This window comes from Polyodon spathula, chromosome 2 (genome assembly GCF_017654505.1).
Source record: "Polyodon spathula isolate WHYD16114869_AA chromosome 2, ASM1765450v1, whole genome shotgun sequence".
NCBI classification, from domain to species: Eukaryota; Metazoa; Chordata; class Actinopteri; order Acipenseriformes; family Polyodontidae; genus Polyodon; species Polyodon spathula.
Window position 1 is genome coordinate 89,677,238 of NC_054535.1, and position 16,086 is coordinate 89,693,323.

Sequence of the window (16,086 nt, forward strand, 5' to 3'; positions counted from 1 at the left end):
TGCTTTCTTTAACTGCAATTTAGAAATGACTTGACAGATGATACAGAGATGTTCAAATCCCCTGACTCTTGTCATTTTACGTCCTCTCTTTAGACCACCAGGACAGAGTTTGATTTGCCCGAGTACTCTGTACGTCGCCGGTACCAGGACTTCGATTGGCTGAGGAATAAACTGGAGGACACACAGCCAACACATATCATTCCAGTAGGTAGTATTTCACAAGTCATTAAACCAGAGGTTCCTGTCGTTGTCCACAGTTCAGACACCACTGGAATTGTGAGGAATTTAAAAGGGCACTATTTGACAATAGCTGACTTGCATATAAAGTAAGTTCTGTACACCGCATAGTCCTGCTCAAAGGAGATTGAAAAATATGATCATAAATATTGAAGTTTAAATCTACAATTTTAGATCTGATGTTTATTTTGTTTTGCAGAGTTAAAAATGTATTTGTTTTAAATTATGTATTCACAGCCACTGCCAGAAAAGTTTGTAGTGAAAGGGGTTGTTGACCGCTTCTCAGAAGAGTTTGTGGAGACTCGGCGGAAGGCCCTTGACAAGTTTTTGAAAAGGATAGCAGATCATCCTGTCCTCTCTTTTAATGACAATTTCAATGTATTCCTCTCTGCAAAGGTAAGTGGGAGGTATTGTTTTTCAAGAAGGGTCCGCCTCTATGGCTAAGGGTTCTTGGTCTCCTGTTCTTTTTTATTTTTATTTTTTTATTCTTTCTTTTATTTAAAAAAGGAAATAATTGAATTCAATACTGGTCATTTCATTAAAAGTAAACACAAATGTGTTGTGTTGCTGTGCAAACTATGGGGATATGCTGATGGAGCATGCATGTACGTTCATACTTAAATCTTAACATATATCTATAGAACCTCTAGAAAGTGTTTTTTTTTATTGTTTGTTTTAGAAATTAACTGGATAAAGAACTTTTATACAGATTTTTATATAGTTTTAACACACTCGTGGTTGTCTTTCATACAATCAATGCATGAAACACGTTTGACACATCTTTTGTGTTCAGTAATTTGCACTAGATGTGGAAGTGAATACAGAATTGAAAATAAATCTAAATCAACCATGTTCTTTATTATTAAACATGTCTATGATAGGTTTCACAAAAAAAGTTTACATTTTTTGTTTAGCATGCAGTAAACTTACATGGATGAACTAACCGTTTTAAATAACAATATTGACTAAATGTGTTTAAGTTTAAAAATATCCCAGAAGTAACAGGTTGTGAAGGCCCTACTTTACCCAAGTGAATTAACTAGGTCACTTTTGTATTTCAGATAAAAACATTCATTAAGTAAACACATTTTTATTATATATTAAATACCCTGCTATTCGCAGTGAACAAAGTGACCATAGACACTTTTTCATAAAGTAATAACATTACTTTATAACTTGAATAAACACTTTAAAAAAAGGGGGGAAAAGAGGCATTGTACAGTACATGAAGAAAACCAACAATATTTACTCACCGTTTTTGTCTTTTTACATTTGAAAAACTAGGATTGCATCGTGAAAGAAAAAATGAAAAGACAGACAGTGAGAAACGCAACATTTTTTTTTTCAGTTTGTGAAGCTAAAAAGTTCTAAAATCGATATAATCTTTGCCGTGCACTTAATTCAAAACCTTCTATACTCTATGTAAATGCTATTGCGTTTATTGCACTTTGCAGAGGTCAGTGTAAAGCAGCATACATTTTTCTGAAAGTTGGAAATAATTAAATTCAATCATAGTTTTAACTAGCGAGAGTGTGGGTGCTTATTAACCTTTTGCCTGTAAAACAGGCCGCTAATATGAATAAGGCCGGACAATCGAGACTGGGCGTTATTTCAAGCATGTACGGTATATAGAAATCCCACACACATGGAGCTATTTTTCCTCTTGCTAATTTACAAACTGTCCCACAAATTCTGGCAAGGTGGTAAATCAGTGGAGGCAAAACATGTTGTGAGAATTATTTCTCATTTCTATCAATTGTGTAATTTCTGGCGGACACTGACATGTTTTTTGTTGTATTTATTTTTTTTGTTTTTTGCCTTCGAATACATGGAAAATGTTAGCTTGGATATTTGACCCAAAATTAGTAAAATACACAGTGGTGAACATAATTAGTTCAATTTTCTTTCTAGTTTTGTTTTGGGGATATTTTGAAGGGTAAAACCTAAAATCATAAACCCTATGTATAATAGATGCTGTTAATTTTAATTTAATGCATGTCGTAATAAAGATCTGTTCAATTTCCAAAGGATCTCAATTCTTATAAAAAACAAGGCATGGCTTTGCTGTCGAAAATGGGAGAATCCGTGAAGTATGTCACCGGAGGCTACAAGCTGAGGAGTAGACCCTTAGAGTTTGCAGCTATGGGGGATTATCTGGACATGTTTACACAGAAGCTGGGAACTATTGACAGAATAGCACAGAGGATCATTAAGGAGCAAGCAGGTAAAGTTGGATTAATGACTTTTCATGGTCTTCAACAATAAATGTGTTACAAAGTTCAGTGTTTTTGATTTGAATTAAACCATGTTCATACTATTACTTTTACATATTACTTGGCGTAAAGTTATGTGGTTTGTGATGTCCAGCGGTTTGTGTCGATGCTGTTTACAGCGACAAAGACATGGCTGGAACTGTAAACATGGGCTGCGATTTAACCCAGATTGGTATGGGGTCTAATGCTGTCTCCTTCATTGAGTTCTGTGTAGTGCAGTGTTACTCTGTGAAAGGACAGAGGGGGTGATTGAATAGTGGTTTGAGCTATACCTGGCTTTACCCGAGTCTAATCAGTCAAATCAAATGTTATGATCTCCAATTTGTTTGTTAACCAAACTGTGACTGTTAAAGAGGTACAGCGAATGTTTTTAAAAGCCCTTGTTATTTTTAGTCATTTTATTTTGCTAAGTTAAAGTTTACACACCGCCAAGGCTTCAGACAATTCATCCTAGTGCCACACTGAAAACGCACTTCCTGTGTAGCAGTTAGTAGACTTTTTTTTTTTTTTTTTTTTTTTTTGTGTTACCCATGCAAGAGAAATTAATTAAAGGGCTGCACCACAATGGTAGGCTCTCACGTATACGGTGAAATCAGTCACTTTATTGATCGTCACAAATTAAACGAAAATTTGAATTTTCAAAACAGTTTTGCATGAAGTAAGCATTAATATATTGGAAAGTAAAATCTGGAGTGAACCAAACTTTTACGTGCGAGGAGGCTTTCTGGCCATGCTGTCATTTGCAGCTTCTAAAGGACAATGCTGTGTTTCCCTGCATGTAGAGTATCTAGTGGAGTTACGGGAGTATGGCCCTGTATACTCAAGCTGGGCCTCTGGTGAGGGGGAGCTGCGAGAGCCCCTGGAGGGGGTGTCGAGCTGCGTGGCCAACTGCAGCACAGCACTGGAGGAGCTCACAGAGGACATGAATGAGGAGTTCCTGCCTGTGTTCCGGGAGTACGTCCTCTACATTGAGTCCATGAAGGTAAGACAACCAGCAGGCTTGTGACTGAAGAGAGTTCCCAGAGAATATGTAAAACCAATATGAGAAATGGGGGCAGTCATATAGCGGCAGGTTTTCCCAAAGAGGGTAGTTTGGATCAGGTCCAAATGGATCACAAAAAATATCCACAATGAATTAATGCAGGCTTTGTGCAGTGCAAATATTTTCATCACCTGTTCACCTTGCTTATTTGGGTGCGGTTGTCCCCTGACAGTGGTATATGGTAATAAAGAAAACATCTTGCTATTGCAGAAATAAAGCTCACCACGGTGCATGCACAGTGACATCCAATAGGTGTATTTCTTTTCGTATTGTTATGTACAAGTCTAAGGCAAATGTTTTCTCAGTATTTGATTGAAATATGTTTAGTTTGTATTCAAAACATCGCTGTAGTTTTTATTCCGCATTTGTTCTACTGTCACTTTATTAGATCTTTTTAGAGACAATCCTTAAGTAAGAGGTGTCTCCACTTGAGTTCAGCTCCAGATGTAAAATGAAACCCTTCCAGGGTACCAGATTTTGAAAATAATAATAATGTCTTCAAGCCTGTAATTGCTATAAAATGTTAACATATGATGAATAAAACGCAAATACATAACCTAACCTGTGTTTTTCGTTAACCCGTTATGCTCCTGTGTACTACATACCCATGTTCAATATAGAGATAAAAACACGTTGTTTCTTTTTTTGAACAATGAAAACAAAAACGCTGCAAATAACAATAATAATCAGTAAACAGTAATTATCAAGTAAAAATCAAACATCAAAACGTGTGTCATTATCGACTTGCTCTGTGCCATTTATTGAAATGTTCGATACAACAGAACCCGGGCTTGTCTTCGCAACCACTTCACATTTTTCTTATGGCTTTTCTTTTGTTTTCATTTTGTAGCAGACCCTGCACCATTTCTGCGGTATCTGCGCAGGCATTGTGATGGATCTGGCCGCCACAGACGCCTGCTTTATTGCCTGTACCCAGTGCTGTGTTTTGATAGTATTTCGTCACAGCACTGCCATTTCAAAACAAACAGCTTCCCATTTGAAGCTGGCTTACCTGTATAGTAGCTGCATGCTCTTTTGTTTGTACAGTTTGTACTGTTCTTGGATCCACATCCTCTCTATTATCATCGCTGAGTGATAAGTCAGCATCACTGTCGCTGGTATCGAAATCCAGCTAACTTCACTCCTGTTGCTCATTATAGAAAGGCCACGTACGTTGCCATGTATAGCCTTCACTTATATTTGATGTTAATTTATTCATTTTAAATAAATTTTAATAAATAAAAATAATTTTAAACACTATATATATATATATATATATATATATATATATATATATATATATATATATATATATATATATATATACTTGTAAAAGTTGAATGGCTTCCCAAAATATATGTGTCTTCTAAACGCCCACAGGTAGATTGGAATCGCTACATGACACGCAATTGGATACAAATGTCACCTGACCCTCCCCCGACTTTCATAGCACATTCCACAGTACTAGCGCTGGCTTAGGGAATGAAACCTGAAACGCTAGACTGAGAAACCGATCATAGAATAGAACGGGAAACTTGACGTACGCAGGTACGTCGTGGTGTTGAAGTGGTTAACTGCTATTGTAGACTATTTTGTATGTGGTTCTACCCTGGAAACTGGAGTCACACTAGTTCTACGAGTATTGAATTTATAACATGTATTATATATTGCTGGAAATTCTGCTGTCCTTTGGAGGGCAAGTTGGAAGCAAGGATTACACTTTAGCAGCAGATGGAAGTCTTGGCAGGCCTTTGCAGTAAAAAAATAAATAAATAAAAATCATTGGCTGGGTTTACATGCACATGAAATGTCATGACTGTGTGACATGAATACATTGTGATACAGCAAAAGAACGTCCTTTGGTCAACCTGACTTTAAGGGCAGGGTCAATTGCTTTCTCTCTGTAAAAATAACTGTAAAAACCCATGTAAACCGGAGCAGGATTCGTGCTTGTGGCTCATGAGATTTCTGCAGTCAAGATCCCGTTTAACTGGCGGAATCTAACCCTATTCCTCAGCAAATAAGTACCAAGCCCCCCCCCCCCCCCCCCCCCCCCCCCCCCCCCCACACACACACACACACACACACACACACACACACACACACACACACACACACACACACACACACACACACAGACAGACGAGAAAGAATGCAAAAGACGCTTTAAATAAAGACTTTTTAAAGAATGTTTATAATATTACAAGACGTCCATGTTTCAGTATAATGTGTGTCTGTGTCAAGTGGATTCTACGCCTGGTGCTTCTACCACAGCTGCAGACCAGCAGTCACTGGCTTCTCGGAGCAGACCGGCACATGTGTTCAGGAACATTAGGATGCTCTGCCTGGTACTCCGCCTATAGAACTGCCAGTGCATGAAGCTGCTCAGGAACCTTGTATGTATTTTTACATATCCCCCTGTTCTCAATCTTCTATTCATATAGACCTAAGGATCATACTTTTTTTATTGTATTGTAGTGTAACCCCCCCATGTTCCCATATTGTCCACATACATTTATAGACTAATTTAAATTAAATAAAGTAAGTTTTATTTTATATACTTTTGTGTGTGGGCGTGCTTGCGTCTGTTGGAAAGGTAACGAGACACAAACAAGTCATGCGTGATAATTCAGAATATCCGCGACAAAAAGTTAATTCTTTTCTCAATTTTTTTTAAATCTTCATGGCAACGCATATTCAGAGTACTATTCAGAGTCGTTCTTTTCCTAATTACTAGGTAGATACGTACATTTAAATATCCCCTCCCCTAAATGACTATGAATTGAGTCATCTGCATTGGTATGGCCCACTTCTTTTCCTAAATCAGAACAGCATAACCATACCTTTCCTGAAAAGTACAGCAAAAACATTGTGAGGAAAACTGTCATGACTTGTCCATGCAAACACCATCTTTGAAAACAATGTTGTTTAAGTCAGCATTTTCACACCCTGATTTAAGTAACTGTATTTCCAATAACAGCTGTTATTCTCTCTGAAAGTGTGCGTGCTGAAATGACATAAGCAAAAGATAGTGGCGAGTATTTATAGAAAAAAAATAAGAAATCCAAGTGACTAGCTAAATGTATTGCTCACAAGCACTGTTATGACAGGCCAGCTGCAAGATTGTTTTTCCAGTGCTATCGAAAACAAACATGCATCACAAAGTACTTCACAAAAAAAAGTCTGAAGTCCTAGATTTAAAAATATTCACAGAATGTGCATCACTAATAAACCAAGGGGTTGAATTCCTAAGGCTAGGGGCATTACAACTGACTTCAGTCAACTTCAGACAAATCCTGTAGACAGTAGGGAGACCAGCATCCTGAAATATCTGGGACAGGGAGTGAGCAGTTCTCTATAGAAAAGGTTTATATGATGTGGGGATTTGTTAAATAATACAAAGACATTCATCTGTCTTGAAAAGGGCTTCACAGCTGAATCATGAATTCTTAACCTGTTTTTCTTTTCAGATTTTCCTGGAGCCAGTTGAAGGAAGCACATTAAACATTGAACTTTATTCCTCCGATAATACAAACTTTTTTGTTTGTTTGTTTTTTGGGAAGAACTAAATTGTATTCTTGCAACTAAAGTAAACCATTCTATTCCATAGTTTAAAAAAAGAAACTGATAATTTTCTTATGAAAATGTAGTTTTCGTTAAAGTGCTGAGTTAAAATAAATATTGGATTTGGGTCAGTAAAGTTTTACACATTTTAATGAATATGAATGGAAATTAAATAAATTGAATAATCCTGCTACTGCTTAGCAACTAGCAAGTTTGCATCAGCTACTGTGATTGTATTTTTTCTCTGATGGAGTACAATGAGAAGTCCAAGTATGCGTATTTATGGCTCACAAATCCAGCATGCCACGTGCACTGTTAGCACAGCTGAGCCCAGGAAAATCTGAAAAGAAAAACAGGTTAAGCACAATGATTGTATTGCATACCCTGCCAGTCATATCAAGTTAGGCTTGCAACCAGTTGTTTCTGAGTTGCTTAGTTTTTAGATTTTAATTATTAGTTTTACATCAAGTACTTTAGAGCATGAAAGGGAATCAACTTTTGTACTTCCTCTATGTACATGTGACTTTCTGTAAACATGAATATCACATTGCTGTAACATTTAATAAAAAAAAAAAATGAAAGTGGATTTATTTTCCATAAGTAGGCTTTAAAGAGAGCTTTCGATTGGACGTGAATTGTTGGTCTTAACATAGGACAGAATCGTACTCAAGGTGACCGTTTTAAATAAATTTGCTTAGACACCTTTAGGGAAGTGAATATACAATACTGCATATTATAAAAATGATAAAGTTCAGTTTTCAGAAGAATCGTACATTTTTAGGGTTTTTTGTTGTTTGGCCACTTCAAAGCTTAAGTAGAAAAAAAATCTTTTACAGACCATTATAAAAGAAAAAAGGACTTGGTAGTCCTTCAATTTAGGAAGTTAAATACCGACATAGTGTCATAGTGTGTGTGTGTGTGTGTGTGTGTGTGTGTCTATATATATATATATATATATATATATATATATATATATATATATATATATATATATATATATATATATATATACACACACACACACACATACTTTTTTATTTTATTTTTTTAATACTCCTGGTTGGCTTTCTTCCTCGTTTTCTGGTTTTAAATGCACAACTTCTCTGAAATTCAGATTTTTAAAATTTATTTCTGAGCAGCTGGTACCACTGAAGATTACAAATTAAAGAAGGAAAGCTATTAGCCTAACCTACTTTATCATGTCTTGTAGAATGTTTTGAAGAAAAGGGACCAAGTCCAAGCAGAATATGAGGCCAAGTTGGAGGCTGTGGCTTTCAGAAAAGAGGAACGGGCCTGTGTAAGTATATTCTTTGCATTGTCAACTACAGTTCACTGGTTTAAAGCTGTAGATTTCCTCATTTTAAGATATTTTCTCCCAGTAAAATACATTTCTAATCCACCCCTGTTATCCCCACTCAGGGTTGTGGTAAGGACTGGTTGGCAGAAAAATAGGGAAAGTGCAGTGTATCTGTTACTTTATCACACTGTTTGATGTAGTACTCTGTTACTGTCGTTGTGCACCTTCATGAGCACAAAAATAGGTGTCGGAGTTAAGGAGACACTGCTGGGACCTGGCATCATTTTTTAATGTACATCCTATTTGACTCAGTACTACTGCTACAAAGCTGGGCAAATGTTTTAGGCCCCAGGAAAAGTCAGAATTTCCTTGGGTTTGCCATACAGTGGTCTTTCGGCCAGTTTCTGAACTTTGCATGGATTTAGGACGTCGGGAATACCCTGATGGAAATTTTTACAGTAAAATCATTTTGAATAAATGAAATGTATCTTGCATCTAAATGATGCAAGTGATCAGTCTTCAATAACTATAAGCACTCAATCATAACTTGCCTCAGAAATGAGGGTTACATTGTTTTAAGTGTTTCTGGTCCCAATTGAAAATGGTGCGGTGTTCTCTGCTGTTTTACCTGATTAAATAAAGGATGGATGATGAAGTTTTCAAATGTTTACCTACACTGTTTCACCTCAGTTTGATGAGTATACTGCAATGGGGGGTGGACATGCAGTGTCCATGGCCAGTGTAACTATTGGACCATGCTCCCTCTCCATAGGTACCTACAGATGTTGAAAAGTGCCAAGACCGGGTAGAGTGCTTTAACGCAGACCTAAAGGCTGACTGGGATCGGTGGCAGAACAACAAGAGGCAGGACTTCAGGCTGCTGCTCACAGGAATGGCTGACAGAAACATCCAGTATTATGAAAAGGTGGGATGAAAGGGTTAAAAACTGAAAATCCACTGTTAGTACTACCTAATTTTATTTCAATTAATCTTACATTATTGTGGCACAGTAGGAGGAGATGTGTAGACAGAACTACATCCCCCAGAATGCCTTGGGTTAGAATTAGAGCCAGGATGGGAAACGCCTGGCTCTAATGAAAGCAGGTATAAAAGCAGGTCAGTGAAGGCTAAAGACTGTGTGGAAGCACCTGTGTTGGGATTTGGAAAGGTACTGTGTGTAGGAGTGTGTTGGTTGAAACTTTTCTTTGTTCCTGTGTGTTGTGTTTTTATTAGTTGTTGTTTTTTTTTTTTTTGTTTTTTTTTTTATATTAAAAGTATTAAAAGCATTAAAACTGCAAATCTTGGGTCAACTGCAACAAACTGAAAGTAGCATATTACCTGGGGATGATCTTTTGGTTAGTACGAAGAACGGTACTAAACTAGTACGCAAGTTGATATCAATTGCAACGAACTAAGCAGCTCAAGGTAGACCTTGGCCACGTATTAAAATTGGTCTCAATTGCAACAATCCCAAAGTCTCTAGAGGGCAGCCTTGACCTTGGGGGTGGGGGGGGGGTGCTTTACCACAATTATCTTCTAAAGTACAAGGTGACTTAGCTTTTAAATGACATTTTCAAATAAAAGTACATAACCTTTTTATTTCTGTTGAAATTTAAGTATTTCAAATTGTTAATGTTAGTGAATTAACTTAACACTGCTACTCAATTTAAGTAATTGTAAGGTTGTTGTGAAGCAAAATGTATTTCTATTAGTCACTTCTCTGTTGCAACCAGTTTGTTTTTTGTTTAAATTTACAGTGCCTTGCAGCGTGGGAGTCCGTCATTCCACTCTTACAGGATAAACCGGATAGCAAAGGAGAAATGCCTTCATAATTGCCCCCCTGCCCTTCCCACCCACTTCACCTGTTTCCTGGGTACGGCCTGTCTGCGTCCACAAAGTGCACATGATCACTACACTTCACTCTCATATGCCTCTATGTGCTTTTCAGGGACATCGACTTGGAAGGGGGCTCAGTGCGAACTTATTCAAGGAGTGTGTTTTTTGCTGAATGTGTTTTTATATTTCTAAAATCCAAGCCATGTACTACGAACCCACCCTTCAGCTGTGTGAAGTGGACAGTTTTATTTCATTTTATTTAAAACGCTGGGTGAGTAAACATATTGGATTTAACGCTTCAAAGAGTCGGGATTAAAGTTTTGGAGGTTTGTGAAGTTTTAAAGCAAATCTCCAGTGTGCATTATTTATTTTTGACCCTTGAAATGTGCAAAACTGATGTATTCAGTTCCAATGAAATGAAGTAAAAATGAGCTGGGGTGTACTTGGTGCAGAGAATATGGAATAGTGCTGTTTTGAAAGGTTTCTGTGTAATATCTTTGGGAAAATTGTGCTCTCGCAGTTTGTGCAAATATCTGAAATGTGCACTATGATTATACTTTTATGGCCAAAGATTGCCGAAACAGAGAGATGGTATGTTGTATATAGTCTAGTGGCCAAATGGCAGCTCATCACCATTTTATGTAGAGTATCAGAGGTTCTAGGATTCCCAGATTTTCCTGTTTCTTTAAGACACTCAAACATGAGGCAAGTCTAATTGCACCATGAGCTAAGGTTGTGTAAAACTGTCACCAGTATACATGGCTAGTACCTGGTTTTGCATAGCTCTGTATCAAATACAAGTGCACTCAATTTATACCAACATGGCAGACTGCAGTGTCCAACTTGACAATATAAAATAGACCAGTGTTGAGTTAATTGTACTAAACTGCCAGAAATATCAAATTCTGAAAAATTGGTGCAGTAAGTTAAGAGTTGATTGAAGTGGAGGGGGGTGGGGCTTCAGATTTGTAAGCATACCTCAGATAGTCAGTAATGTGACCAGATTGAACTTGAAGCAATATAGTTTAGGAGTACAGGCAAGGGTTAACATGGATTTGACAATTGGAACCAAATTGTTTTCTCTCTCTTTAAAAATCTGATTTGTTCAGGATGTAAAATACAGATTGGTTATTCCTATAATAATAATAATAATAATAATAATAATAATAATACAAAAAAATATTGAAATAGAACTCTTGATTTGGAAATGTCTGACTTTAAAAGAAAATAACAAGGGGACTGTCTTGCAGCCACAGTAATAACTGACTACTAACAGACTAAATAGATGGTTATTTTAGGATGTAAACATATCTGAAAGTGAGAAAACACGTCTTCCAAGACATGACACTGAAGTTTTTGACAGTTTATCAGCTTAAAAGAATACTTTCTAATTTTGTAAAAGCAACATTTTTGGATTTTTTTTTTCATCTTTATTTGAAAATGATGGATTTTCATTTTGTTTTAAACGTGTGTCTCTTTAAAGATTCGTTTTTTTTTTTTTTTTTTGAAATCTGTTAGGCTGCAATGAATAGAGAAAGGCAGTCTTTCCCCACTGCACAATCTATTCGTGAGAGAATTCTTTACACAAACAGCACAAGACTTATTTGATTTCTGAACTGATAAAATCGATACCAATTCAAAACTCAAATCCGCAATTATCAGGGTAGTAGTGAAAATGATACAAAACTTTAAAGGCGCACACACCTTTTTTTTTTTTTTTTTTTGGTCTCTTCTCTCTCTGCTGTTTGTGTAGATTAAATGTACAAGTATAACTAACTGACCCTGCATACAGTAAGGGAACATCATTGACAAACATTAAAAAAAAAATAATAATAAAAATAAAATCCCATACATGAACCTTTTTTTGTTTAAACCCTGATGCTGATTTGATGTTTTCAAATCTTAAGATATTAAATTTAAGTTAAGACATCTAAGTTAAATATTGCAAAACTAAAGAGGTTTGAAGGGAAAGCATTGATCTTGACAAACAAACTGCAATTTTTTAATCAGAAACGGAACAACTGGCTTTTTATGGATAATACAATTTCAACTTTATACAGGCTGTTTCCATCACGTAATCCCCCATCGTTAATGCCATGCAGATAACCCTAAATAATAACACAGTCTGATCACATAGATACAATACAAATGTCTAAGCTAGCATTTAGGTTTTTTTATAACATGCCATTTTGTAATATATACCTGGAAACATTTGACTGTTTTACAAAAAAGCAAAACAAAATTATTTCAATACACATTTATTTTTTTAAACTTGTAACCTGCACTAGAACAGGATATTGTATAACCAAACCGGAAAAGTGAACTGCATGTGTCCCTTGTGTGTTTTTTTTAATCTTGAGAAGGAAGAACTTGTAATATGTTTTTAAAGACGTATTGCTAAACTGAGATGTTTGTTGCACTACAGAAATTAATAATTACTTTTTTTTTTTTTACCACTCCAAACACTTTGTAACCTGTCTACATGGAACTGTTTTGTAGCATATGTATTAGTGTGCAAGAGTACAGGTTTTATATTTGACTTTTATAAATAACTTCTGAGGAAAAACTAAATGGTTTGTTATAGTTTAACCTCTGCGTATATGATTAGAGTGGTTGAAGTTTTGGATGAAGTGTAAATAAGTAACTAAACAGGAAAGTATGACATTTCAAGCTGAATGCAAACTTTTTTTTTCCAGATTTTTTTATTTTATTTTTACAGGTCATCTATTTGAGCTGCGCTCCACTGGAGTTCATAGATAAATACTTATGCCAGCATTTGAATGGTTTCCTTAAGGCCAGGTAGAAACACATCGTGTTACGTATACTTTTCTGAGTATTGAGCTTTTTCTGTCTTTTCAAGTCCAATTTATTTTGAATTAATATGTACACTGTTAAATAAGATAGGGTTTATTTATTATCACACAAGTAGGATTCTGTATTATAATGCCGAATCCCTCAAGTGTTTGATATGCAAATGAAATCCCTGGCATGTGTTTAAGTGTTATTGATTGACATGGGTCCAAAACTTTTTTTTTTTTCATTGTGTAATCTTCCTCACATTAAAATACAATTTTGTGTACCAGCTGCTTAAGGTTACATTGGTTAACATTGAATGCAAATGTTTTGACACAGAACAGATATTGTTCCACATGCTTTGGATTAAGTCTGCCACAAGTTGTGGCAGTGATGTGTAGATATCTGTTATATATTGCATAATCTGCCAGAGATAATAGGCTACCCCTCTCTTTCAGAAATCTGATAAGGCAACAGTCCCATAACGGTAAATAGCAATCAGATTGTGGCTATGCTGATTTGTATGCATGTTTGTTAATCAGTAGGAAGAACTGTTAAATACTGAAACTTTAAAAGTGAAGATTTAATACTGCAATGCCTACAGTATTATTGCAGTGTTGCAGGTGAAGGCGTACACTGAAATGTAAAGAGAATGCCCTTATACTTTTGTCATTAAATAAGTGCCTTTTGAGGTATTAAATTGCAGGCATGTCATATTACTCTTCAAGTTACACATTAGGATGAGCTGTAGTGGACCCTACCAGTTTGCCTAAGTTATAGTATCAGATGCCACATATTTATTTATTTTTGTTTTTAAGGCTGACTGTGTGGCCTCATATTTATTTGTTGAGGGATGCAGGAGACATTATTCTGTTGCTAAGGTTACTGTCCAAAATTTGCAGCTATAAAGCACTTAATGCTAAAAGTAGATTTTGTAGATTGTATAATCACTATTATCCAAAAAGAATCCCCCAGCAACTGAAACACACATCTTCTGAAACAGTGTTCTTGCCAATCTCATTTTTTCACACTGTGGATCCAGAGGACAGCACAGATCTGAATGGCTCCACTGCAGACCTGTTGTGATCCACAGGGGTTGCTGGTGCATGGTGAACTGTAAATTGCCCTGCCAAGCTAATCTCTCCATACTGGGTGGAACTCTGCCAATTGTGTGCTGCTTGTAGGAACCCCTGGTCACAGTTAGCACTGACCAGATTTGAACCTGTGATCTCTAGGCTATAGGGCACAAGCTGCACTCCAGGCAGCGCACCTTTACTGGACGCACCACTTGGGAGCTGCCACTCTTGTTCTCTCTTGCAGAAACCCTTACATGCTATAATACTTGGGTGTCCTCATAGCTGGCTGAAGGTACTGTATAGTCTATAATCCTTAAACTGTTTATTTTGTAGTGCAGGAACAGGGAGATTTGTGGTGTCCAGATAATAGCTCTTTTGCTTCTGAATTGTTGACCCCCCCCCCCCCCCCCCCCGCAACTGAATATGTAAGTAACACTACACGTTCGGGTTATGGTGTAATAACGTTTTAAAAGGCAGCAAACATTGTCTTACAACTTGTGAGAATGTTATGCTAACAAGTTTCATGGTAGCAGGCAGGGAATGTGCATCTTGTAACAGGAAAGAATGACTTCAACTGCAATACAACAAGCGAATTGTGGAAATGTTGTTCTGTGAAATTAATGGTAAGGAAATGTTTTAAACCCTTGGTTATTATAATTTTAATCCAGACAGGTGAAGTCTTGTTACCTTGGATAGATGCTGGAAGCTGTAAGCGTTGGTGCATTGCTGTGTGTGTAATAAATTTGAGCGCTGTGGCTTTCATTACTACTTTATCAGTTGTCTGGACTTGAGCCGTGATGCTCTCCTGTATATAAAACTGTTCACGTCATGTAAACTCCCAGTTAACTGCATTCTTTGTTTCGATGTGTTGTCAAGTTTTGCAAACCAGTTTTCATTCATCTAGAGATACTGCAGTCTTAAAACCATCAGATCATGAGACTAATACCTGCAACTTACGCAAGGTTGATTTAAAATGTGCCTACGTTTTCTGTACCTGTTACTTGTTAAATAGTTTGTGAATCAAGGCTTCTTACATTTTGATGATGACTCCTATATTTCTAAGCCAGCTACACCTCCAAGACCTAAGTTCACTTTTGTATATATTGTGTTTTAAATTAATGTGATTTTCATAAGTTACATTTTGTAGAGCTTTAGATTAAATTGGTTCCTCATTATTTTGCTGTTCGTCCATTAGTTAAAAAAAAAAAAAAAAAAAAAAAAAAAAAAAAAAAAAAAAAAAAACAGTGGCACATAGCAGCTTGCATCTTTTGTACTAAGCCATTTCATGTGTTACTTATTCTCTGTAGAAAATCCAAGAAAAGAATATAGAAAAACAAATGTATCTATGATCTTATACCCTGTTTTATAAATATTGTATAATGTATGTATTTTATGTATTACTACTCTTCAGTTAATGCACCAACATTTATCTGATTTTTATGAAGTCCTACTTTTATCTTAGTTTGTTTTTGATGAAAATTCTGTAACAGTTGAGATTATACAGAAAGCTTTGCAGACCTCGGAATTTCCCACTGGAAAGAGGCAGCCGTGAGCTGCCTATATTACTAAATAAATCCAGACTGGAAAGTGGTTCCTTTCTACATTTTGTTAATGAGTGCTGTTACTTGGTTACTAATTCAGCACTAATGCTTTGCACACTCCTGTTCTCAGTATTTTATTTTATTTTTTTCTTGATGATTTGCATATATTATATGGAAGCTTTTATGTTTTTGACTGTTTTGCTTAAGTTTGTGGTCTGGCTGTATAGTTTGTTTGAATAAACTCATATTTATGGCATTGATTACTTATACATTGTGCTGTATATACTTATTCTATTTTGTGGTAGCTCTGCTATTGCCATTGGGCATATAACATGTTTTTTTTTTTTGGGGGGGGGGGGGGGGGGGGCTTTGAGAATAAAAAAAAAAAATATTAAGCACTAAAAAGGAGAAGGAAAGGGAAATATGA

At 36.2% G+C, this 16,086-nt stretch overlaps 1 protein-coding gene across 1 annotated transcript in view; it reads left to right on the plus strand.

The window, feature by feature from the left end:
• LOC121303399 (sorting nexin-30-like) overlaps positions 1 to 15,326 on the plus strand; it is a 31,058-nt gene extending 15,732 nt beyond the window's left edge. Inside the window, exons 3-9 of the mRNA XM_041234083.1 lie at positions 94 to 204; positions 475 to 633; positions 2,266 to 2,461; positions 3,293 to 3,492; positions 8,327 to 8,413; positions 9,186 to 9,338; positions 10,171 to 15,326. Of these exons, the coding sequence (XP_041090017.1) occupies positions 94 to 204; positions 475 to 633; positions 2,266 to 2,461; positions 3,293 to 3,492; positions 8,327 to 8,413; positions 9,186 to 9,338; positions 10,171 to 10,245 (981 nt within the window). The 3' untranslated portion in view covers positions 10,246 to 15,326. The remainder of the gene's footprint in view (positions 1 to 93; positions 205 to 474; positions 634 to 2,265; positions 2,462 to 3,292; positions 3,493 to 8,326; positions 8,414 to 9,185; positions 9,339 to 10,170) is intronic.
• Positions 15,327 to 16,086: the final 760 nt, after the last annotated feature.